The sequence below is a fragment of the Ciconia boyciana genome, chromosome 19 (assembly GCF_034638445.1).
Source record: "Ciconia boyciana chromosome 19, ASM3463844v1, whole genome shotgun sequence".
Classification (NCBI taxonomy): Eukaryota; Metazoa; Chordata; class Aves; order Ciconiiformes; family Ciconiidae; genus Ciconia; species Ciconia boyciana.
In genome coordinates, this window is record NC_132952.1 from 1486908 (window position 1) to 1513237 (window position 26330).

Sequence of the window (26330 nt, forward strand, 5' to 3'; positions counted from 1 at the left end):
TGTGGTATGTGTGGGTGGGCTGAGCCCCTTCAGCTCCTTGCCTGTAGTCTGCAAAATATGGTAACGACTTGTTACCTCTTGATCTCTTCATCCAAACAAACTTTAGATGTTTGACTGGGTTTTCTGATACCTTTAACCTCAGGTTCAACAACTCCTTTTAACTGGGGGGGGGGGGGAAATCCGTATTTATGTCTGTAGATGTGAGAAATTTTTTTTCTCTCTTTTTTTTTTTTTTCCCCTCCTTACAAATACACTGATTCAGACTGGTATTATACGGGACACATCATGTATACAAAACAACTACCTGCTGCTCGCTTGCATATTTAGGTCAGCGTCGGAATCGGCTCCGACAAACAGATGCTAACCCTCTGCCCAGACCTCTTGAATTTTCATCATGGTTATTCCTCCTTGAATGTGGCAGAACAGCCAGTCTGGATTGTTGGAGTAACCTGGTGTTGCCTGAGTTCTGTGGGAATGGGTTACTTGCTGTTCTTATTATGGTACGTGTAATTTAATGTGTGTTTTTTGACTTGTGCATGTGTAGAAAATGGGGGAAATTCTGATTAAATACCTTTTTAGATTTCATGTAGTATTTAGTAGTAGGACAGAAATAGCAGCCTGTAATAGACCTGTGGATGTATGATTTCAATATATAATTTTTCATCCAGAAGAGAAGTCAAAGTGTTTCATGGGCAAAGATCCTTTAATCTATAGCTAGAATGGAATATGATGCATTTTTTAAGGTTTTTCTTTTTTAAGCAGTTAGCATCATATTTTTCACTGCATGTTGGCTGGCAATAATCAGGTCTTTTTAATTCTTTTCTTCCAAACAAGACATTTGTGCATTCAGGCTACTTTGACCAGTTTTCTGGTGCTGTTTTCCCAGCTCCAAGAAACCTAACTGGCAGTTTCTTTCCAAAGCCTATTGATGATATATAAAGTATCACAAGGATTTGTGTCTTCTGGGTAGAGCTGATCAGCACACAGCATGGTCACTAGCTGACTTTTGCAGCTGGTGTTTTTTGCATAGAGATCATCTACGGTGACTTAACTCGGATCTGGAAAGGGAGGGACGAGAAAAAAGGGTTCCTGTTGCTTCCGACTGTACATTAACTTTGGATTTCCTGACCCGACTTGGGAATCTGCTGCTGACATCAGCCGTGAGAATAACCTGCCGTCAGCTGGGACTCATGCTGCAGGAGGTTGTCCTGTGTTATTGTCCTGAATAGATCTTTCTAGGAGATAATCTTTACTTAGAGATTATTTTGACAGGGTATTGAATCATAGCTGATCTAGGCAGAGTTCCTGATTTCAGTTAATTTTGGCAGGAGAAAAGGTAATCACTCTGCATATTTCTGTAAAAAGAATCCTGGATCATTTATCAGTTCTGGTTAAACATTTTTTGAAGGCAGCTATTAAAAAAAACCCCAAAAAACAACCTGTTCCATTTTTACTTTTTTTTCCTTGCTGAAATTTGGCGTGTGTTCCCTTAAAAAATGAAAAGGGTTTCCAAGGATTTTAGGTGGCTTGTTTCTTAACTTGCTCTGACAATCGGGGGTTGTTTTGTTTTTGTTTTGTTTTGTTTTTAAACCTGAAGTTTGGCAGCGCATCACCTGCAGTGCATGTTAGTGCTTCTTTCTGCTTTATTTTCCACGAAGGCCCCGTGGTGTTTCCTGCTTGCCGTGAGGAGGGTAGTCACCACCCTTACAGCTGACTCACTGTTCTCAAATCAATTCGCAGAAATGACAATTGTCCCACATTTTAAAATTGCAAAAGGGTAGGGCAGGTTGTGAGATCCCTTGATTCAGCACAGCTGCCATTGACGAAAAGCAGCGGGTATCCTGTTACATCGACTGGTTTGGAGTCTCTTTTATCTCCTTTTTGCTGGGGAACAAAGGGAACGGCTCACTTTGTATTTGCTCAAGTGCTTTCATTTTTCATACATAAACGGAGCGTAACTTCATAGTTGGTTACTAGAACTGCAAAATGCAATTACTTGAAAATGAGATACTTCTGTGGGAATGAGGACTGGTTATATGGGATGCGTGCACCAGGATTTGAAATGTCATCTTTGCAGTTACAAGTGAGAAAAGGAAAATTCTGTGTGCTAAATTAGCTGCAGGGTGCTGATAACAGCATATTTGGGGCTCATTTTTGTGAGTTGAACCCCATTGCTAGATTCTCACACGTTGAGTCTTTGGGACTCAGCCCATATGGATAAAACTTAAAGACTGGATTATGAATAGATTTTATCTTGATTAATACGCAATAGGTACATAGATAAATACCATGAGTAAGAACACACGCGTCCTATGTACTTGTAAAACACTGCAGGCAATTATGGAAGGGAGATTAATATTTTAAAAGGGCTCGTAAACTATGCTTGTAGTAGAGTGGACATGTAAGAGAAGGATTTCCTGTCCACCTCCTTATTAAAGGAAGAATGAGCTCCTTTATAGCTCTGATTTTCAATCTGATTTTGCCAGCAGTAAAACAAAAAATCTGTATTCTACATTGCTATGATGCTATGGTACAAGCTGGAGCAAAACTAATTTTAGAAGCTATCTGGGCTGGACAAAAGAGCATCTGAAATCCTTCCTGGTTAAAACTTCAAGTTCTTCATAAATGAGCATGTGTCACCAGAAAAAGTCTGCAAACCACTGAAGAGGCAACTGAAGCTGTAAGCCCGAGATGTTTAAAAAAGCAAATTCCCAGCACAGGCTCCCTCTCTGTGAAATGCTTGTGTTGTGACAGCTCAGGAGATCAGTTTTTCTGCGTGCTGGCATTCTGCTCCGCTGAGTTTACATGGATGTTGAAGAGCAGGTTTTCCCGTGTTGGGAAAAGGCTGTGTGCCAGAGCACGCTCTGCTTCTGGAAAAAATCATTGCGGGTTTAACACTGTTAGTGGAAGCGCAAAATGAAGTTACAAAGCCATTTTCCTTATGCCATTTTTGGCCTGCCCCAAGACCTAATGATTACTTGAAATACTTGCAAGAAGCAGGATATCAGAGCTGTAGGTTTAACCTATCTGTTCTATTCCCAGGCTAAAATTTCCCTTGCTTGTAAAATGAATTTTGCTAGAAGAATTTTTAATAACTTATTTTCTGCGTGTTGGCAAAGACCAGTTGTTTTCAAAATTACTCACAGGGAAAAGAAAAGCCATATTCGCATTTTAATATTCTGGGAACATGTCCTTGTGCCACTTACACGCTTTAGTTTTGTATATTTTTAAAGCTGGGGTAGTTGGAAAAGAGTTCTGTTTTTCTGCTTGAGACTACACATAATTCACTGTCAGATGCTTTATTTTGATTCTGCTGTGTGCTATAACTGGATGACACAGCAGCTATAATTAACTCTTCCATCATTCTCCTATTCACAGAACATAAAACCTTTGACTTACTTTTGAATTATTATATCCACATTTCTTCAATTGGAAAAGTGATGAGGCTTTCCCTAAAGAAAGGGGAATTGTTCTTGCTACCATTTTTTTTCCTTTCTAAAAACAGAGTTAGGAAATAATGAATGTTTTTTTCTGGAATGCCTCAGAAAGTCTTGATTTACTTAGGGACACATATCCCTAAAACTCCCTGGGGAAGTGGAAACCAGCAGCATGTGCCTTGTTTCCCAAAGTTCCGTGGAATTCAAACTCTTGTTGTAGAATTTATCACCCTGTTAGACTGCTGTTTCATCGCTTGGACGTCTTACAGTGTTACCCCGAGATTATCTTTTTTTTCTCTAGTGGAATGCTGTGATTTTAACAGTATGTTCCATATTTTAAACATCCTCATAAAAAAAGGCTAAAAATAACCTGTTCCCATTTTAAAGCACTGCTTAAATAGAAATTCAATGCTGCCTCTTACTTAAAAGGTACAATCTTAGCAAAGTAGAATATGTAAAATGCTTTAGGAAGTACGTAGTTGATCATAACACCGAGCATCAAGACGTGAGAAGGGAAAGTAAAAATGCGTACGGGGCAGAGGCTTGCTGCAGCCCTAAAATCTTATTTTAGCCATCCCCTGGGGAATGGTAAACCATGTGGTACTGCTCTCAGCTTGGGAATTATTTTCGGATTCTCCCCACACACATTCCCTGACTATATTTGTGTATTAAACTAAGTTTCTCTATTCTTTGCCAATTTATTTCATAGTAGTAGGCGATTGCTGATGTTACCCCTTGAGACTACTGAAGGCCTGTTCACGTGGGGCCGGGTTTGTCCTCCTTTTCCCAAAGTGCTGTAGAGAAGAACGTCAATTTAATGAGGACTTGAGGTGATCCAGCATTGCCAGAGTTAGCAGAAAGGTAGGAGGCAGAGGGAATGGGATAAATGGACAAAGGATGAAGAGTGAATTGCATGCTTCACTTTTAGCAATGAAATAGTTTATTAATGAAGAGGGCACGAAAGCAGGTTGCACAAAGGCAGGTGAGGCAAAAAGAAAGGCGGTTTATAAATTTGGAAGAAAAATGAAGCTGTGAACAGGCATCTTGGTGGTACGAAATTCAGAGCTGAGAAACGCAAGGGACTATAGATTGGAAGGGGAAGAAACATTATTGTATGTGAAATAAGAGGTTGGGTGGTGCAGGGTGGCTGCCAAGCATATAGTAGAACCCACCTTGGAAGAGGAGGGCAGGAGGAAGGGCTCAGTTTTTCACTCCTTTTCTGGCATGGCTTTATTTTCTCTCCTCTCCCAAAGCGATGCTGAACTTCCTCCTCCGGGGATGGAGGAGTAGGAGGAGAGTGTGTGGGAAAGGCACCAACATGTGAAGCAGCTCGATGTCAACTGGCCGGGAGGGTTGTAAGGAGAGAGTGAGACTGGGAGGAGAGTTTCTCATGTTTATTATTACTTCTGCATTTTTGACCCCTTTTGTTTGGTTTTGTTTTGGTTTGGGGTGTTTTTATATCCTCCTTCGATTGTTTGTAAGTATTTTGGGACAGAGGTTGCCCTCTTCTGCGAATCCAAATATAATGGGGACAGAGCCCAGGGGCTTTTAGTAGTGTGCCACAGCTCTCATTACACCAAGATGTTCAGAAAAAAGCCCCAGTTTTCTGGAACATTTTAAGAATGACTCTGTTGCTGTTACCCTGGCGTTATATAAACTGTACACGCACAAAAAAGGAGTGTAGTAGAAGAGGTTACAAAATCAAATAATGAAAATGATTAGAAGCCTGAAATGGTTTCCCTGAGAAAAGACTAGAAAAAGTTAAATGGTTTAATGTAAAGAGGGAATATAAGAAACCTGTGAAATAATTTAAGATGAGAAAAAGATAAACTTGCTTACCATTTTTCTGATATGATGCAGAGAGTAACATAAAAATTAAATCGAAAGCAGCAAATTTAAAACTGATGGGGTTATTTTTGTACGTGGCAGATCTCCCCCCTCCAGCCTCCGAGTTAAAATTCCAGCAGAATTTTTTAGAAGGCTGCTCATGTAATGGAGAATGAGAGTCTCCAGGGTTATGTCAGACAGAATTATTTTTAGAGATGTTATAAGCCCTCATGCCTCGGGGAAGAAACCAGCCACTGAAGAAGATGACGTGTCCCCACTGGGCAAGCTTTAATAACATTATTCTCTGTATTTCTTACTCTCCTGTGAAGCATCTAACGATCTGCACCGTCAAGAGTCAGTGGACTAGATTGACTCCCTGTATGATCTAATATGCAAATCCTGTTCTGCCGTAATTATTGTTTATAAAAGATGGTCTTGGGTCTGAATTCTTCATACCCTGAAGTTGGCCGTTGAGGCTGAGCTTGTAAACAGTGTTTGCTGGTTCATACATTGCCTAGGTTATTCTGGAGCAAAAACCTGCCATGATTTTCTCGCACAAGGTTTTCATATCATCAGAGGTATGGATCTTTTTAAAAAGATGTTCAGGAGGCAATAAGGAGAACTCTAGGGTCGACTCTCGGATTGACAGCAGTGCCTGAGAGCACGATAATATTTCTTTTTTGTACGTGAGAGCACTGGGAGGGATTTTTAGGCTTCGGCAGACCTATGTACCCTCTCTGTATTTCTCCAGTCTTCCCACACAGCTCCTAAGCTGATACAACATTGTATTACACTTAATTAAATCTCCACTGTTGTCACGGTGCGTAACAGGATCTGTCTGACATTTTACCCATATTCTGTTTCCTTGACTGTCTGCTCTGAGGGCTTTGTAGGAGAATATTTGTAGAATGACTTAAATTCCTGTGTATAACTGGGCTGTGCTACAGAAACTGGATTTTCAGCATCAAGCAAAGGAGAGAGAAAGGCCTGTAGACGAGCAAAAACTTTTGACATTTTGCTTTTTAATTAAAATACCTGTGTCCTCTGGTTGCTTTGCATCTCCATGCACTCATCTGTTGTTTCCTTCATGCTGTTTATAGCAGTGACTCCAGCAGCAGCTCGAGCGATGAGTCCCCAGCACGGTCAGTTCAGTCGACAGCCGTCCCAGCGCCCGCGTCCCAGCTGCTTCCATCTCTGGAGAAAGATGAACCCCGGAAAAGTTTTGGGATCAAGGTTCAAAATCTTCCAGTGCGTTCAACAGGTAAATTCACTTCAGAAAGTGAAATGGGGAAAAAAGGAATGGGAAGCAGGTTAGGGACTGGTTCAATAACCTTTATCATGTCTTTGACACAGCAGCCCCATGCTGCCTCCGAGGATGGGATTATCTCTTTGCTTCTGCCTCGGTTCTTGTGTGATGGTGGGAAAATTGCTTAATTAGTGACCATCTGTGAGAAATCCTGTGGGTCCCTAGCTCGAGTCCCTGGGCTTGAGCGCTTACAGCTACTGGAGGTGGTGCTTTGAAGCAGTAATGTGGATTTCCCCAGGGAAAAACCTGAAGCATCTCAAATTTTTCCCTTAAAACTTGGACCGTTTCTTCTCGCATTTCTTTTTTCATACAAAAACTGTAGGGTTTTCTGTTGCAGCGTTGAGTGCTGTAAAGCACCCATGAGCATATTCGTAATGGCATTGAATATTGCATGGTAAATAATGCAAGAAACCACACACTGAGGAGGGCACATGATCACTCTCTGTGCTGAATGCAGGAGAAATCCCACAGAAAAAAACAGCATGGGATCATTTGTAAAACAGTTGTAACATAATTCATGGATACAAAGGCAACTGGCTGAATTAAAATAATATGTATTTGTGAGCAACATACCTCACAGTGTTAATACTCTTTCTATAGATTTTATTTCTGTAATATTCCTTGAAGTGATGCAATGCTGAGGTAAATGCTCCACAGATCCCAGGCAGATTGTGTGGTTGTGAGTCAGATTTTGCAAAATCTGATGTATCTGTCTCGTGGTTTAGCCCCAGCCGGCAACTAAGTACCATACAGCCGCTCGCTCACTTCCCCCTGGTGGGATGGGGGAGAGAATTGGAAGAGCAAAAGTAAGAAAACTCGAGGGTTGAGATTAAAATAGTTTAATAGGTAAAGCAAAAGCCGCGCACACAAGCCAAGCAAAACAAGGAATTCATTCACTACTTCCCGTGGGCAGGCCGGTGTTCAGCCATCTCCAGGAAAGCAGGGCTCCATCACGCGTAATGGTTACTTGGGAAGACAAACGCCATCACTCCAAATATCCCCCCTTCCTTCTTCTTCCCCAGCTTTATATACTGAGCATGACGTCATGTGGTATGGAATAGCCCTTTGGTCAGTTTGGATCAGCTATCCTGGCTGTGTCCCCTCCCAGCTTCTTCTGCACCTGGCAGAGCACGGGAAGCTGAAAAGTCCTTGACCAGTGCAGCAACAACTAAAACATCTTTGTATTATCAACACTGTTCTCAGTACAAATCCAAAACACAGCCCCATACCAGCTACTATAAAGAAAATTAACTCTATCTCAGCTGAAACCAGGACAATCTGCCTAGTTATCTTTCTGAATTCACTGACCTGAGTGCTATATAACTTTGATCTCTGTTCCAGGTGCCTCATCCCAGCTTTGGAAAACTGTTCTACGCAGTATCCGTGTGGGATTATTAATGAAGTAACACTGCTTATTTCTTCTTAATCTTGAATTGGATGTCTGTTAGAAGTAATAACTATACGCTACCAGCTTTAGCCATGTAAAACCTTGTATGTGTAGTTTCTTGGGTTTAAAAATCAAGGCAAAGAAAAAGATCAGCCAGAAGCTTTTGGCATTGGCAAAATTAAGATCCAAAATTAAAAAGGCACTTCTGTGAACACTGAGATTCAGGTTAAACTGGGTGAAGTCACATTTCAGAAGGAAGATCAGATTTCTTCGTGTCTTTTATGGTGCTATTAAATTGGTAAAAAATACATTTTTTTTTACCAATTTATTTTACCAAATACTTTACCAAATACATCTTTATTTGTTGGTTTAGATACAAGCCTTAAAGATGGACTTTTCCACGAATTCAAGAAGTACGGAAAGGTGACGTCGGTGCAGATTCACGGGGCTTCTGAGGAACGGTATGGACTGGTGTTCTTCCGACAGCAGGAGGACCAGGAAAAAGCACTAAATGCCTCAAAAGGAAAACTTTTCTTTGGCATGCAGATTGAAGTCACGGCCTGGATAGGACCAGGTAAGGTCCATGCCCTTCTTGCAGTGGACACGTGACCGCTCGGGGCATGTTCACGGGCTGTTGTAAAGAGGCAGCATAGGGGTGAGAAATGTTAAAACTGCCTTTCTGCAGAAACATAATTTAAAGAAAGTGGGAAATATGTCAGAACAAATTCCAGAGCAAGAAGAGTGGATGCTCTTAGGTCAAACAGGAAGAGAGTTCCAGTCTGAAACCTCAGAGAAGGAAACCTGCCATCCTCTCAAACAGTGGGATTTGCTGGCTGCTGGAAGAAACAATCTCATCTTCCATGTCTCAGCGGAGCAGAAGCCAGTGGGTGGTGTAAGTGTAGCACTGAGTCCTCACAGGCTTGGTTTTTCTGCTTTTAATTAAAACAGCTAATGATGGCTGCATTTTTGAGGCTAAGGCAGCATAGCCGAAATGACCAACCAATGAAAACTATGGCACTGAGCACGTGGTTGTCAGTCTGTACTTCAGTTGCTTGTTTAAAAATTGATTTGTGAAAACAAACTTCTTCCATGTGCTCTTCCCCCCCCAAGTACATGAAGCCTTATTTGAATTCATGGTAGGCATTAATATTTGTTAAAAGAAGAAATTTCTAGAGAAGGAGTTGGAGTATGCAGCTACTTTTCACCTGAGGATGCTCAAATTCCTCAGCACTCACCCAGTGGTGATGCAGAGATTTGAAATTCCGTGTAAATAACACAGTTCACAAGTGTAGTACTGCGTATTTTTGTCAAAGACATGGGTTAGTTACTCTCATTCAGATCATATCTGCTTGTCAGGAAGTAGACTTGAACAAACAAATCGATGTCAACCGAACCCACATGAAAAACACCTCCGTGCATTAGAAATTTCTTGCTCTCTTTTGCTTCTAGAAACAGAAAGCGAGAATGAATTTCGTCCTTTGGATGAAAGGATAGATGAGTTTCACCCGAAAGCAACAAGAACTCTCTTCATCGGCAACCTGGAGAAAACAACCACCTACCATGACCTTCGCAACATCTTTCAGCGTTTTGGTGGAATAGTGGTATGTGAATTCTCTGTACTATGTAGGGTGTCATTGCCTGTTCATTCTGTACAGACCTGTAAAATGCTACGAGCAGTGGTAAATCATGATGTCCGATGACAGATAATTCAGTCTTTATATAATAACCTGAGTCATTCACCTTGCTGGAATATACCTGAAAGCTTTTCTTTGCATTTAGAGTGAAATCTTAGCGCACGTGTATTGAGGGGGTAACGTAGCAGTAGAAACAGTCCTAGGAGTGTTTACAAGAAACGTGTCTTCTGCTAGCTCAGAGCGTTTGCAGAAAAGCCTAACTAGGTAGTTGGGATGTAAACATGCCTGGTGGTATTTTCATGTTGAATCAGTACAACTCTGTGAAGTCTCAGTTTCCTGTTGATTTCTGAAACAAAGGGTTTAGTTGCTGTATGTGGAAGTAGCCGTCAGCTATTGCAGTCTGTGCCCTGACAATAGGGCAGAAGAGGCGCAGAGCAGATGGATTAGTGATGACACGTGGGATTTGGGTTTTCAGCTGAGCAGGCGTATCTGAACCAGATAGAGCAGCAGTCATCCCCCCTCCTCTCCTCATGCCACTTTCTATCAAGTCATATCAATATTGCATTTAAGAGAGATTTTCCAGAAAAGTAAAGTAACTATCCACAATCAGTTTAATTAATTGAATCTGGGCTTCAACACTGATAGTTTGTGTTCTCACTGGTAGCTGTGACTGTTTATGAACATGCTGTGACTTATTCATTCTGTTCTGAAATATTTTTGTAACGGTTGAGGTATCAGTCACACATACCAGGAACCCCATATGTACCTCCCCCCAAAAAGAAGGGGAGGCGTGCTTCCATATACGTTGTGGACAAATATAAAATTTACATTTTATGATGTCTGGCAGCTCTTGTGCATCCAGCCTCCGCTGTATCCTTGGCATGAACACTGATTTGTGAATTCACGCAGTGTCTGCGCCTTAAACCCTTTTCTAATGTTATACCAGCAGAGCTGTCCTGATAAAGATGCTTATCAGTAGTAGTGCACTGTCTTGTAAATTGGCTTTTCTGTGAAATAGTGCTGTCCTGTCAACGTTATTAATTGGTCAGAATTTGGCAGCAGTGTTGCCTTGCACAATTTCCATGAAAACTTACAAGCTCAGGTGCAAAAGAGACCTGCTTTATAACCTTTGCGGTGGGTAATGAGCAAAGTAATGATATTTTATTTGCCTGTCAGAAGGAATTGCTTGCCCAGGGTGAGTGGTCAAGTATAATTTGCCACGGCTGCAATAGTGCTACTTCAGACTCTTGGAAATGTAGTCCTCTATTAGTATTCCACTTAAATCATTAGGCCGGGGCTATAGAAGTCTAATAGTTGTGTAAATCTGCCTGTTTACTTCTGTTCTCCCAGATAAAGAGCTCTTGGGTGAGACGGTATCAAACTGCTGCCTTGTCCCTAAATTTATTAACCATGAAATTAGTCTGTCCTGGATGTTGGAACGTTTGTGCTTAAATTTGTGTGCTGGCATTGGCATGTAGCTCACAAAGGAAAGTTGTGCTATTTAAACAAATAAAATGAAACACTCCACCTTCTATTTTCAGCTCAGAATGAATCATAATATCATGAGTTTGTTCAGAGGCTTTCGGTACGTTTGCCAGTACTAGTGCTGAGCTTGAATGTTAACCAAATGTCAACTCCAAGCTTGCTCGGTTTTTTAAATTGATTAAAATCAGCGTTTATTAGGCTTTCGTAGCTTTCTCGTGACTGCGCTTACTTTTGAATGGGCCTGTGGTGGCTTGGGATCAAATACCAGCAGCGATAGAAGTTGAGGATCTTTTTTGGCTTTGCCATGTCAGTGCCAAGTTGGTTCAGGAGATGCGTCCAGCATCACTTTCTGTTTCTAGGAACAGGATGGATCATGTTTGTTTGGAAAAGAAACCCCGATTGCCTCTTGGCTCAGAAATGAGGATCGGAGCAGGTTGTTTTCTTTTGAGCCTTTGCAAGTGAAAATTAATCCATGTTTCTTTGATTCTGAGTTGTCTCTTTGTGACATAATATTAACAAACGAAAGCTACTGTTGATCAGGTCAGGCTTACTTCTGCGGGGTTGAATTTTAAATCTGCATTATGAAGAGCTTTCCCTGCATCAGGAAGGATTTGGTTTTGCTATCGAGTGAGATACAGCAGAACAGTGAAGTTTTAAACTGTCTACTATTGTTTAAATCCTCTCTCTGTAGAAAATATTAATCAAAGAGTGCTTGCTGTGCCATGCGTCTCCCTCAAAAAAAAGTCCACTTAGATCTAATTGACGCTGTTGAATGTCCTTTTCGGCCTGTTGCTGACTGTCGATTGTTCTGTTTTGTGTTTTCTCCCAGGATATCGACATTAAGAAAGTGAACGGTGTTCCTCAGTATGCATTCCTGCAGTACTGTGATATTGCAAGTGTGTGTAAAGCAATTAAGAAGATGGATGGGGAATATCTTGGAAATAACCGGCTCAAGGTAAAGAAATCCTCCCGTGGACTGTATCCTTCTCCTTGTTTCTTTCATTTACAGCATCATAGGATATTTTGCAGCAGCACAGTTTATGGAAGAAAGACGTTTTTTAATGCGTAGGTCAGATGAGAACGTGATGCTTTCAGCCCCCACCATAATTGGGATTAATCAGCATTTCTGTTGGCTGTCTCAGCAAGGAGCTCAGGGATTGAGTAGACTCGGAGACTGACGTTCCCTGGCCTTGAAGGTCCACGTCTGGCGAGGCCGTGCTGGGAAGCTGTACCGGCACTGATGATAAACAGAGGCTGTCAGTCCCCAGAGCTGTCAACCTGTCACTTTTCAGAAGCATTCAAATTGTAGAAGAAACAAATGTTGTCAAACACTGTATTTGTTTAAGCATGCAGAATTATTTTCATTAATTGCTATTTGATTTTTGTCTTGCTTGCACCTGTGCGAGATGCTAATTTTAGAAAATCGGTACAAATGACTAGCTTTCTTCAAATAACTCTAATTAGGCGTGCTCTGTTCAGTTAGTTTAACACTTGTGAATTGTACTGATGGAAGTTTTGCCCTTTTGTGTTCAGCTGGGTTTTGGAAAGAGCATGCCTACAAACTGCGTGTGGTTAGATGGTCTTTCTACAAACGTTACGGATCAGTATTTAACTCGACATTTCTGCCGATACGGGCCTGTGGTAAAGGTAGGTGGGAGGCTTTGGTGTGTGGTTTGAAGTTGTTACTGTCTTCCTTTCTTCCCATCCTGTCCTTTCAACCCCGACTGTCCAGGGCTTTGTAGCTCAGGTAGAGAAATTCTCTCTGGGGTGTAATTTGGCTGACAGGGCTCTGTAGCTTTGCCTCCTGTTGATCCGATACGTAGAGTAGTTGCTTCTGGTGCTTTGAAAAAAAAAAAAAAAAAGTACTTTGAATGAGCCGAGATGATGAGTACTGGAAACTATTTGTTGCTCTTGTGCAGTACAGTCTCTCCCCAACAAAATTTCTTTAGAAGGCTAACATTGGAGGAACAGCAGTCTAATTACGTAGTTACACTCATGCATGCTAATTGCATAATTAGACATATCTGTATTTTTTTTCATTAGACCAAAAAAATGACTTTTTAAAAGCAGTTAGGATAGTCATGCTGACAAAAGTACGTGAAAGAAGAGAGAAAGTCAATGATTGTGCAACATACCCGTATCACGCAGTGGGAGTGCGTTACCTGCCCTGCTGTGGGTCGGTGCTAGAGATCTACGCACATGCTTAAACTTAAGCATGTGAGCTGTCCTGTGTATTTCTGTTGGACGTCGATGTGCTTAAAGTTAAGCAATGTGTGTAAATCTTCGCAGGATCAGGGTCTTGCCTCCTTAAAAGATTTTTGTGGGTTTGTGTTGCAGCTTTGACATTCTTTATTGTAGCTGTTGTTGCTTGAATAAGTTTATGTTGCTAAAGGAAGCTAATATTTGGAAATTGGACATTTAGCAACTGACGAGTGGTACTGCAGACTGTGATAACAAAAACTGTTTCCATTTTGGGATTAAATGTTCCCTTTACCTTTTTTCCCCCCTAAAACACATTGGAAATTTTTCAAAAAACTAAAAGTAAACAAAGAGAAACTACAAAACTCAGTCACCAAAGAAAAAAAACTTAAAAGTAAAATACAGAAAAACAAAATAAAGGCATAATATACCTCAAGCCACAATATCCACAATTCAAAGCAGTCCCGTGTCCTTTTATTGTCTCTTCATTACAATATGCCTCATCAGAAAAGCCTGGAAATTTACCTTGCTAAAAATTATTTTCTTACTGGTATCCTCATGACTTAGGATTTTGTTGGGACTGACATTAAGTCCTGTGGATGAGGCTCTTATTTGGTTTTTGTTTTGTTTTTTTGTTTTTTACAGGTGGTGTTTGACCGCTTAAAAGGCATGGCCCTGGTTCTCTACAATGAGATTGAATATGCACAAGCAGCTGTAAAAGAGACCAAGGGGAGGAAAATCGGTGGGAATAAAATTAAGGTGTGCAGAATGACCTCCAAAACAAAACAAAAAAAGAGAAACAAATTGTATTTAGGCCTTACCCCTTAAATGCTGGCATTTGCAGACTGCCGGTCAAAAGGAATACTTAGTGGGACACGTATGTCCCAGACATCAAAGGCTGAAACTATTTTTTTTATACTCGGCTTATCAAGATGTTAGGGTATCTTGAACCGTTACTTATAAAGCCTTTTCCAGTATTCTGCCGTTTGTTTCACTGAACTTGTCTCTCTAAGCTCCTAAGTGTTGGTGTCCGTGTTACTACCTCACTTACCCAAATCCAAGGCAAACTCTTGTCCATTTTCATGTTAGAAAAGTGAAATCTGAGGGTGTGAGTTCCTCCAGGATAACACATCGCTGCATTTCAGCTGCTTCATGCTGATGTCCAGGCTCTTGATCTGGCCAAGGTGATCTGCGGTGGCTTGCACACCGTAGCCATGGGGTACGGCAACCCAAGCATGCAGTGCTCTTGCAATGGCAGCTTCTTCCTTGTAACAGATTTTAAAAAATAATAATTAAAAACACTACTTAAAAAAATAGATAGAAAGTACTTTTTCCTGCAGCAACACTTAAAATTTACGGGGATGTCTTGGATTTGGGTGAATGTGGTAATACCTGTTATGACTGTCCGATCAGTTCCACTAATTGGGGACATGAGGTGTCAGCCAACCCTCTGAATTATCTTCCTCCTCCTCCTTTCTTCTCTCCTAAAGAGTGGGTAATGATTCCAAGCATGATGTCTCATCTGGTGTATTAACCTAGCAACTTCACACCCGTTGGGGTCAGGAGTTGGATATACTGTAGTTTCTAAGCGTGGTGGTTGAATATAAGTGGCCTTTATATGCAATAAAATGTGTGGTCATTTAAAAGTTTCGTATCTTGTGTTTGTGGGTCTTGCTACTTAGCAACTTTGGAATAAGCAACACCCTTAATGCGTGTATGTCTGTGCTCCACTGCTGTGGTTATACAAATGTCTAGGCTGATTTAAAAAAAAAAAAGAGGAACTAGAATGTTAAAAATACTGCACTATGTGGCATACATGTAGTTAAATCCATTCTAATCCTTAATTTTTTGCATCAGCTATGCCGTTAGCTTCTTAATATTGTCACCCTTGGCTAGAAAACATCAACTGTTTGAGTAGCTAGAATAGGGAGCTGCAATTCAGGGGGCTTGGTTCCTTTCCCTGACTTGCTGTATAACCCCGGGCAAATAACATGGAGTCTGAAATAGATTAATAAAACTGACCTGCTGTAGCACTGTGCTGAGATGAAAGGGACTTTGGAACTGTAATTGGAGTCGTAGTATTAAAAACGTCAATACCACGATAATAATGTGTATTTTTCCTGCTGGTTTACTAAACAGAAGCCTCTGGTCTGGCAGCTACAACAACATACCCCCCAGTAAGGAGGTAGTTATATGGTTCCACGCAGCTACACTGAGTTAAGAGAGAAAGGTCTTTACTCCTGGGGATGCGTAAGGCCAGACCTGAGACATGTTTGACTTTTTTTGTTAAATATTATTGTGCCCGTTTTCAGTTCTGCTCCCGTCTTCAGACTCTGCAGCAGACAGTGAAATGTTGTCAAAATGGATGTTTCTCTCACTGAACGTGATTTATCCTTTATTTTTCAGGTGGATTTTGCAAATCGGGAAAGTCAGTTGGCATTTTATCATTCCATGGAGAAAACGGGTCAAGATATCAGAGACTTTTATGAAATGCTGGCAGAAAGAAGGCACGTGTCAATATCTTTATTACAGTCTTTTACTTTTCCAACATTGCCTTAAGTGCAATTAAACTTTCTTCAGGCCATAATTATTAAACAAACACTTGTTTTTGTTCCTCTCAACTTGATCCTCCTTTTTAAAGTTTTATTAACAACATTTTAGCATATTTTTAATGTCTTTTACCATTTCAGTATTTTTTTAAAATTTCAAATTTTGTCAAATGTAGGTGGTCAGACTTAAACCGTGCAGATTAAAGCAGACAGGATATCGCGCATCTGAAGTGTAGCTGGTTACTGAAATTCATACTTAGGTGGAGGTTTTGGCTGTCTGCGTGCTCTATATATTTAGTATCCGGTTACTGAGATGGGTCACCAGGACGCAGTTGTGAGTCATTAATCATTTCTTAGGAATGCAAAGAATAGCTTATCTGTAATGCCTTCCCGTACCCTCAAGAGAAATGTATATATTAAGGGATGTACATTCAGTCTGATAAACTACTGCTGCTCATCTGCTGAGCAGAGAGTAACATTTGGTCTTCCACCTACTCCTTTTGAACAGTTTAGTTTGTTAACTTGATAAGATAATAAAATATGAGTGAGGCTGCAATTTTTTTTTTTTTTTTTTTTTTGCTATTTGATGTGAAAACTGTGTTCTGTGTCAATGTCCTTCTGCAGCATCGGTCATGACGGTGTCTGGCCATTTTGCACATGCTGCAGAGGCTTGTGTTCCCCCTGCGTGGCCACCTAACCTCTGCAGACCCTGACTGAGAGCAGCCTGGCACAGAAGCACTCCGCATTTTGTGCTTTTTTTTCTCCAGTGGCTGAATAAACATCTGTGTTTTTATTACTAATGACTACGGTGAAGGCTGAAAAGGGAAGCATTTTCATTTTGCGTGGGTGCATTTTTATTACCTTCAGAGGCTGGCTTAATTGTTAGGGTTCTGTTTTGCCTATGAATAAGCCCAGCATGACACTGATTGTACCTGTGAGCTAGATAAATTCAATGTTTTTTTGCAGCAAAATAGATTGGTCTAACATATATGCAAAATTGCCAGATTTAAAAGCAAGGAGGGTTTGGAAATTGGCAATCAGGATTTGCATAATGGAAATAAACGTGTGTGTTCCCCAGTCCTTGCCAGATGATGTGATGCGCCAGCAAGCAGTCAGTAATAATTTCCTCTGAACTACACCAAATTCAGAAAAGAGAAGTGCATTATTGTATGTCTTTTAATGCACAGGAGTCAGCTGGGCTTGTCTTCACCATGAAATAATTCTGAGTAGAATGCTGATTTCTGGAACAACGTGATACTTGGGTACACGTTAGTCTTGTTTTTCCTTTTCTGTCATTATGCTCACACAGTCATTAAGAGATACTTAGGAATAATGAATCACAGAGGGATTGAGCGAGTGCTGCAGTGAGTCTTGTAATTCTGCATCTTCTAGTCCTCCTCCGGGCTGTTCACGGTCCCTTGCAACGATGCTAAGATCTGCACTAACCAGGTTCTCTTAGGTTGTAGTTGTAGGCAGTCTAAATAGGACCCAAAGGAAAAAAACAACACAAAAACCCAAACAAAAACCATCAGTAATTTTTTTAACTTCACAGCTGCCTTTCACAACGTCCCACTTCGCTTGCAGAATGAGGTTTCTGTCTTCCATGTTTTGTTTCTTTGTGTTCTTTTTCAATTTTTTTACATTTCTTAAAACCTGAAAGCTATCAGCTTTTAACATAAAACATAAACTGTGAAGCCAAATAAACGTGTGTGAAATAGAATATGCAAAACAGTCTGTAATGGTGGAGAATTGGAGCACCAGCTCTATGCCACCCCTCTGCCAAAGAGTGTTAGAAATGGCTTATTTTTGCCGTTTGGAGGTATGGAGATAATAACGCTGATTGCTTGACTTCTTTTGCTGAATGCTTCCCATTAATTCACCTGCTCTCATAAACAACCTGATTTTTTTTGTTGTTGACTTGGTCTGTAGATAGGCAACGTCAGCATGTCACATGCAGCGAAGGAGCTAATTTTGGAACTAAATGATCACTTACAGGGTTTAGCATTTTTAAAGAAATCTTATTACCGCTTTACTGCTTAGTAATGGAGAGGTTCCAGCCTTGAGATTTGACTTGACTCATGTTTTCAGAGGTAGGTTTCAGGTTCTTGGGTTGGGGTGGTCTTCACCATGACAGACTGCGTGTGGGTGCATAGGTGCTATGTAGGTTTTACCTTAATTTAATGTGATATTTGAATTGCATTAATGAAGCAGTGAGGGTGGTGAAAAGATTCTTGGCAGAGCTGTCACGAAATGACCAATTAACTGCATATGGTATTTGATAAGCTGACAAAGCATTTAATCTGCTGCGCACCGATTCATTGTTGTTAAACCTCTGTATGCAGCTGTGTACAGTTGTCTTGATGCACCTATGAAGAACTTATCATAAAATGATTCCCCTACGTAGCAAAGAACGCAGTAATGCAGTACGTTGGTTGAGAAGGAGAACTCATCTGTTTATTCTTATATTTAGCAGAGATGAAAGAAGAGGATCTTACGAATATGCCCCTGATCGTACGTACTATGAGACTGTTCGGACTCCAGGGACGTATCCTGAAGATCCTCGGCGAGAATACCCAGCTCGAGGCAGAGAATTTTATGCAGAGTGGGATCCGTACCAAGGAGACTACTATGACCCACGATACTACGATGACCCACGCGAGTACAGGGATTACAGGGGCGATCCGTACGAGCAAGACATAAGGGAGTATAGTTACAGGCAACGGGAGAGAGAGAGGGAGAGGGAACGGTTCGAATCTGATCGGGACAGAGACCACGAACGGAGACCGATTGAACGGAGCCAGAGCCCGACGCACTCCAGGCGTCCGCAGAGCCCTGGCGCGTCTCCCTCGCAATCGGAAAGGCTGCAGAGCGATTCGGAGAGGAGGATTTACAGCAGGTCATCGGATCGCAGTGGCAGCTGCAGCTCTCTGTCTCCTCCACGATACGACAAGCTCGACAAAGCCCGTGTGGAACGTTACGCAAAAAACGAAAAAACAGAGAAAGAGCGTGCTTTCGACCAGGAGAGAGTCGACAAGGAGAAACGCTTGGTGAGAAAGGAAAAGCCGGAAAAATTAGAAAAGGAGAAAACCGATAAGCAAAAACGAAAAGCAAAAATCCATTCGCCCAGCTCTCAATCTTCTGAAACGGATCAGGAGAATGAGAGAGAGCCCAGCCCTGAAAAATTGAAGGGCAATAGTAAACAAAGTAAAGAGAGAGGTGACAAAGAAGGGACAGCTAAAAACCGCCTGGAACTAATGCCCTGCGTTGTGTTGACCCGAGTAAAAGAGAAGGAAGGGAAAGTTATTGATCAGCCTGCTTTGGAGAAACTGAGAGCAAAGCTTGATAATGACACTATGAAGTCCCCGCTTCTTGAACAAAAAACACAGACATCTCAAGCTGAGCAAACCAAGTCTGATCAGTCTAAACTGGAACCTGTCAGAACCAAGGTACAAAAAGAGAAAGCCCTTGCCAGTCACGTAGAAGTGGTGGATAAGGAGGGAAAACTGAAACCCAAAAAGCACTTGAAGACAGAGCAAACTTCTGAGGGGGCCAACGCAGTAGATTTAGACAAGTTGGAGGCTCGTAAAAGACGTTTTGCAGATGCAAATCTGAAGCCTGACAGGCAAAAACTGGAAGTAAAAAGAAGCAGCCAAGATGAGGAAGATGCACGCATGGTTTTGAAAAAGCAGCTTGATGCAACGGCTTCGTCTAGAGAAGCGACAATGTTAAGGGAAGGAGAATTGGAGAGAAAACCCCTGAGGAAGGAGGTGCTTAAAAGGGAATCTAAAAAACTCAAACTGGAAAGACTTATTCCTGTTACTAGTCCCAAAGAAATTCAGGAGACTCTTAATGTTGGTGGGATTGGCATGCGTCCCACCCTGGATCTGCAGGCAAGGCTAATGGAGGCAGCTGATGAACCAGTGGAAGTTCAGGAACTCCCTTCTAAAAAACTGAATCCAGTAAAACCCCAGCATAAACAGGTACAGCTACTAGATGACCAAGGAACAGAGAGAGAGGAGGCAAGGAAGAATTACTCTGGTCTTCCTGAGGACGCACCTGACCATAAACTTGGCCAAGAGAAACCTCAGTCAACTGATACGGAGGAGAAAATTGGCATTGACATTGACCACACGCAAAGCTACCGGAAACAGATGGAGCAAAGTCGCAGGTTAAAACAGCAGCTGGAAATGGAGATAGCGAAGTCTGAGAAGTTTGGCAGTCCGAAGAAAGATGTGGATGAATATGAAAGACGGAGCTTGGTCCACGAGGTGGGAAAACCTCCGCAAGACGTCACCGATGACTCTCCACCAAGTAAAAGGAAAAAGACTGACCAGTTTGACTTCGAAATTAGCACTAAAAGAGAAAGAAACTACAGAAGTTCTCGTCAGGTGAGTGAGGACTCTGAAAGGACGTCCTGTTCCCCTAGTATCAGACACTTCCCTTTCCACGAAGATGATGACACGCTTGATTCTCCGAGGCTAATGCCATTAAAGGAAACCAAAGAGTCACCTAAGATAGAGGAAAAGGGTCTTTCGTACTCCAACATGACTGTGAGGGAGGACTCACTGAAATTTAATCCTTACGATTCCAGCAGAAGGGAGCAGATGGCAGAAATGGCTAAAATAAAACTATCAGTGCTGAGTTCTGAAGATGACTCGAGTAGGTGGGAAACACAAGTGAAGCAGGAGCCTGGTAGAGTTGATATCAGCTTTCCAAGCAGCATCGTCAAAAGAGACAGCATACGCAAGCGGTCTGTCCGAGACCTGGAACCTGGGGAGGTGCCTTCAGATTCGGATGATGACAGTGAAAACAAGCCCCATTCCCCAAAAGCCTCCTCCTTGTTAGAGAGTTCCAGGTTGTCTTTTTTATTAAGGGACAGAGAAGAGAAGTTACGTGAAAGAGAGGAAAGACTGTCAAGTTCCTTAGAAAGAAACAAATTTTACTCTTTTGCGTTAGACAAGACAATCACACCAGACACAAAGGCCTTGCTTGAAAGAGCTAAATCTCTGTCTTCGTCCAGAGAAGAAAACTGGTCCTTTCTAGACTGGGATTCAAGATTTGCTAGTTTTAGAAACAATAAAGACAAAGAGAAGGTTGACTCGGCTCCGAGACCTATTCCATCGTGGTATATGAAAAAGAAAAAAATCAGGACTGATTCAGAAGGTGGAAAACTAGATGATAAGAAAGAAGATCATAAAGAGGAGGAACAAGAGAGACAGGAACTGTTTGCTTCTCGATTTTTGCATAGTTCAATCTTTGAACAGGACTCCAAGCGCCTGCAGCATTTAGAGAGAAAAGACGATGATCTCGACTTCATTTCTGGTAGATTGTATGGGAGACAGTCTTCCTCCGATGGGACTAACAGCGCCGCTGACTTGGTGCAAGAACCGGTGGTTCTCTTCCACAGTAGATTTATTGAACTAACACGAATGCAGCAGAAAGAAAAGGAGAAAGATCAGAAACCAAAAGAAGTGGAAAAACAGGAAGATAAAGAAAACCGGCCGAAAACACCAGAAACGGTTCCTGATAGTAAAGAACCAGAACATAAAACTTCCTCAGTGGTTGGTCCCTCTTCGGTCACTGTCCTACCACAGGAACCAGCACCGGTTGCTTCTGAGAAGATAGCAAGCGAAAAGGTAGTGGTGGAAACAGCTTCTGTAAAAGAAGAAAAACCGTCTGAACCTGCTTCTACAGCAGAGGAACAAAAACCTTTTCCTGAACTTGCTGCTCCTGTCAAAATCGAACCACCCGAGCAAACCGAACCCCCACCAGTCGTAGAAGCTAGTAAAGAAGTTGTTGCTACAACCCTGGCACCAGAGGAAGACGCTGTGGCAACAGAGCATCCTTCATACTTGGATACCAAGCCTCCTACTCCTGGAGCTTCGTTTTCTGAAGCAGACATCAATGTAGATCCAGAACCCGAAGCTGCCCAGTTGATTCCACCTCCGCCCAAGCTAGTTCACAAGTCCGATGAGGCTGCCGAACCTAAAGAAGAAAATCCTCCACCTTCTGCCAGCGCTGATGCTAGTGCAAGTCAAAAGGTGGAGGCGGCTGCTGAGGTCCTGCCGCCTGTTTCTGACAATGATATGGAAGTTGAACCTCCGGTTGTTGTAAAAGATAAAAAGTCCTACAAGAGTAAACGCTCTAAAACTCCCGTGCAATCGGCTGCAGCTAACATCACGGAAAAGCCTGTCACAAGGAAGAGCGAAAGAATTGACCGTGAAAAACTCAAAAGGTCAAGCTCTCCTCGTGGGGAGACACAGAAACTTTCTGAATTGAAAGTGGAGGTGGAGAAAGTTTCGAGGAACGCTGCTAAATCCCCTAGTTCTGCTGCAGAGCCGGAAAACGTGGAGCCAAGCTTACCAATAGGCCGGACTAGGCGCAGAAACGTAAGGTCAGTCTACGCTACCACGGGGGACAATGAAGGCCCATCTCCGGTGAAGGACTCCGTGGAGGTCACTAGATCCACCAGGAAGAGAGGGGAAAAGGAACCGCAGGAAACAGTGACAACTGTTCCTACGACCCCGAGGAGGGGGAGACCTCCGAAAACCCGCCGTAAGCCGGAGGAGGACATCTCTCCAATAAAGACAGAACCGGTACAGCAAGAGGCAGAGGAGGCTGAAACTAAAGATGCTGTGGAAGCTCCTAAGCCTGCAGAAGGTTGGAGGTCTCCTAGATCCCAGAAGCTAACACACAGTCACTCATCAGCTGCTAGCAGCCAACAGGGGAAGAAAGGGAAGAATGAACCGAAAGCTGATACCTCGGCTGAATCTGAAGATGCTGCTGAAAGAAGCGGTCAGGAATTGAGCGTCAGTGACAACAGCAATAAAGCAAAAGCCACTGAGAAAGAGCTGACAGCGAGTGAGCAGAAACGTGATAGGAAAGAACTGGATGCGGAGAAAAACCAGCTAGAAATCCCCACGGTTGAGATCATTGAGAAGAAGCCGGTGCCAGAAAAGGTTACGAAATCCAAAAGGGGAAGGTATAAAAATACCAAAACTGTCGTAGATAAAGCATCCGTGTGTCTCAAAAATGTAGAAATACGCCTCAATGTGGACGAAGTCAAGGGCGCCTTGCGGCCGACTGAGGAGGAGGCAGAGCCGGTGGCAGTGTCGCCGGCCAAAATGAAGAGCCCCCAAAAAGAGGACATCTTGCCACCCCATTTTGCTAAGAGTGAGGTAGAAGATTCATTCCCAGAAACAGAAAAAGAGGTGATGCGGGAACCAAAGCAGTCCCCCGAAGCTGCGCAGTTAGCAAAACAGATTGAACTCGAGCAGGCCGTGGAGAATATTGCAAAACTCACCGAAACTCCTCCGTCAATTGCTGCCTACAAAGAGCCGACAGCAGATGTGTCTGAAGTTCGTCAGGAGGAGGAAGGAGATAAACCCGCGCATCAGGCTAGTGAAACGGAGCTGGCAGCGGCCATTGGCTCCATCATCAATGATATTTCTGGGGAGGCAGAAAGCTTTCCTGCACCCCCAACGTATCCCGCTGAATCGGAAGCTGAAATCCCCGCAGAGCCCTTGGTGTTACCGTCGCCTCGGGAGGAGATGGAGCCTGAGACTGACCAGGCAGTGAATAATATCCTAGAAACTGAGGCTGCCGTCGAGCCCACAGTGCAGCCGGTTCCCAGCTCTGCCCCGTCGGTGGTAGAGGCGGAGAGCAAGGAGACCGAAGTCAGCTTCAGTGAATCTTCCAACTCTGCGCAGGAGGCCGAGACCTTGCAGGAGGCTGAAGTTGCTCGGAAGGAAAAGGGCCGCCAGAAAACCACGCGGCAGAGGCGCAAAAGGAGCACGGGCAGAAAGGGCGACGCCGCTGAAGTCATCGCCTTCGAGCCGGAGAGGGTGCAGAGCAAGTCGCCCCCCGCCAACGAAGTAAAGGCAAAACCCGAAGAAGCCTCAAAGGAGGAAAAGCAAACTAAAGCTCAGGCTTCCGTGGAGCCAAGCGCTTCTGACGCCAGCAAGGCTGCAGCCGCTGCTGATGTCGTGGCTGCGCATGAAGCCGTCGCTGAGAGCAGCACCTCTCCAAAAGCACCCGCTCCGGCTCCTCTGGACCTGGCCGCCCCACCGGTTCCCCTCGACGAGGGGAGTCAGAGCGGGTTCAAGATAAGGTCGCCCATGGAGAACACACCCATCACGCCGCCAAGCGCCCCAAATGCAGCCCTTCCTGCCGTCCCTTCCGCAGCGGCAGCGGCCAAGCTGCCCACCCCGGTGCCCACTGCAATTGTCCCCCTTCACTCCAGCACTGCCAAGGTGCCGGAGTGGATGGTAAGGCACGAGGAACCCCGTGCCCGTTCCACGCCCCCACCCGCTCTCCCACCAGACACGAAGGCGTCGGATATCGATACAAACTCCAGCACTTTGAGGAAGATACTCATGGAACCCAAGTACGTCTCAGCGACGAGCATAGCTTCTACGCACGTGACGACGACACATGCCGAGCCAGTGAGCGCGCCTCGTTTGGAGGAGGCACCTCTCCACCCTGCAGTAGAGGCCATAAAACCAATATCGGAGGAGAAGCCGGCAGTTCCCGTCACCAACACCTTGGACCCACCGGTGGCCGAAGCACCGGTGTTCAGCGAGAAGGAAAAGATAAGTACTGTGATTGCTCCCAAAGCCACTTCTGTTATAAGCAGGATGCCCCACAGCGTGGATCTGGAGGAGGCTCCGAGGATTACCTTGGTGAAGCAAGCTCCCCAAACCCAGACGTGTCTTGTCAACGCCCCCTCACCAAAATTTAAGCAGAGATCAAGCACAAATGATAACAGTAGGTTTCATCCGGGATCGATGTCTATTATTGAGGAGAGGCCTGTAGAGACTGGGTCCAGTCCGGGGCTGCGGGTGAACACCTCGGAAGGCGTAGTGCTTCTGAGTTACTCAGGGCAGAAGACGGAAGGCCCTCAGCGGATTAGTGCCAAGATCAGCCAGATTCCCCCAGCCAGCGCTGTCGACATAGAGTTTCAGCAGTCTGTATCCAAGTCTCAGATTAAACAGGAACCTATCACACCATCTCAGCCGACACCGAAAGGCTCCCAGACCTCGGCAGGTTACGGGACTGTTTCCACCCATTCTTCTTTGGTACTAGGAACACAACCTTACAATACATCACCCGTTATCTCCTCCGTTAAACAAGAGCGCACTGCGCTGGAGAAGCCTGACTCATCCCACCTTTCTGTCCAGACTCCAGCGTCTCAGCCCGGTAAAGTCCTCACACAGACTGTAAACACTCCACCCGTACTTGTCCACAACCAGATTGTTGTGAACAAAAAACTGTCCGATCCAGCTGCTCTGAAAGTGGAGACCAAGACTCTGCAACCCTCCAACTTGAGTCCTGGAGTTAGTCCTCACCACCCTTCCCTCTCTGGGAAAATGCATTCGGAAGCAAACCACGTCAGCTCGGGACCCAGCACCCCAACTGACCGGGCTATTTCACACTTGGGGGTCACCAAACAGGAGCCGCACTCGCCACGTACGAGCGGGCACTCGCCGTCGCCGTTCCCCCGGGCTTGTCATCCCGGCAGTACCTCGTCTCCGGCTTTATCGAGCAGTACTCCGGTCATGCTGGCGCCGGGAATTCCCGTTCCTCAGTACATATCCAGCATGCATCCCGAGCAATCTGTTATCATGCCCCCTCACAGCGTAACACAGACTGTGTCCCTGGGCCATCTGTCCCAAGGCGAGGTGAGGATGAACACCCCTCCTCTCTCCAGCATCCCTTATGGCATCCGCCCGGAAGCGCTCCACTCCCCCAGAGCTGCTCTGCAACCCCAGATAGAGATCAAACCTCAGCGATCCAGCACGCCCCAGCCAGCTCCGATACGGGACATAGTCATGCCGCCTCTGTCTTCTCAGCATGCCCCTGAGGAGGAGATGCACTACCACCACACCACGGTGTGCAGGGGACCAGCCCCCGTTCAGTCCGACGTGCTGGTGATGCAGCCGGATTACCGCATGCACCCCACAAGCATCAGGCTCGACCAGTACAACGTCCCCCGGGACGTGAGGATGATCATGCACCCGCACATGGCTGCCGTGGGAGAGCACCACTCGGAAACGAGACAATCCCGAACTCCTGAAGGGGCTGTGAAGACTCCCCCTGTCAGTAAGACCCCGCAGCCCGGAAAAGAGACGCCAAAATCCTCCGAAGGCAAGATGGCACACTCTCCTCACAGCGAACCCCGGCTCCTCAGCGTCCCCTCCAGCAGCCAGCTGCCTGGACTGCCTTTGACGCAGCCGGTGGTGGTACCGCATGGGGTACAGATCATGCACCCCGCGGGGAGCTCCTTTCACGATTATCGGTCTGTGTATGGCGACATGAGGAATTACCATACGGCGGCACAGCTCGGGCATCCTCAGTTCCCGGGTGCCTCGCCGATTGGGTTGCCTTCCCGGAGCATGACCCCATCTCAGGTGAGAAATAAAACCCTTTCTTCTTCTACCTGAAATCTGGAGCGCTTTGAGCTAATTACAGCCCTGGCGCGGCTCTGCGTGGCCACAGGAGCTGAGT

At 44.1% G+C, this 26330-nt stretch overlaps 1 protein-coding gene across 6 annotated transcripts in view; it reads left to right on the forward strand.

Moving 5' to 3' along the window:
• The window catches only part of SPEN (spen family transcriptional repressor), a 67834-nt gene that overhangs the window by 37842 nt on the left and 3662 nt on the right, over positions 1 to 26330 (forward strand). For 2 of the 6 annotated variants that reach the window (XM_072883858.1, XM_072883856.1), the window contains 8 exons: positions 6365 to 6525; positions 8331 to 8531; positions 9407 to 9558; positions 11906 to 12031; positions 12610 to 12723; positions 13921 to 14034; positions 15682 to 15782; positions 18295 to 26233. In XM_072883858.1, coding sequence (XP_072739959.1) covers positions 6365 to 6525; positions 8331 to 8531; positions 9407 to 9558; positions 11906 to 12031; positions 12610 to 12723; positions 13921 to 14034; positions 15682 to 15782; positions 18295 to 26233 — 8908 coding nt within the window. The remainder of the gene's footprint in view (positions 1 to 6364; positions 6526 to 8330; positions 8532 to 9406; positions 9559 to 11905; positions 12032 to 12609; positions 12724 to 13920; positions 14035 to 15681; positions 15783 to 18294; positions 26234 to 26330) is intronic. The other 4 variants (XM_072883859.1, XM_072883857.1, XM_072883860.1 and 1 more) reach the window with 3 other exon arrangements.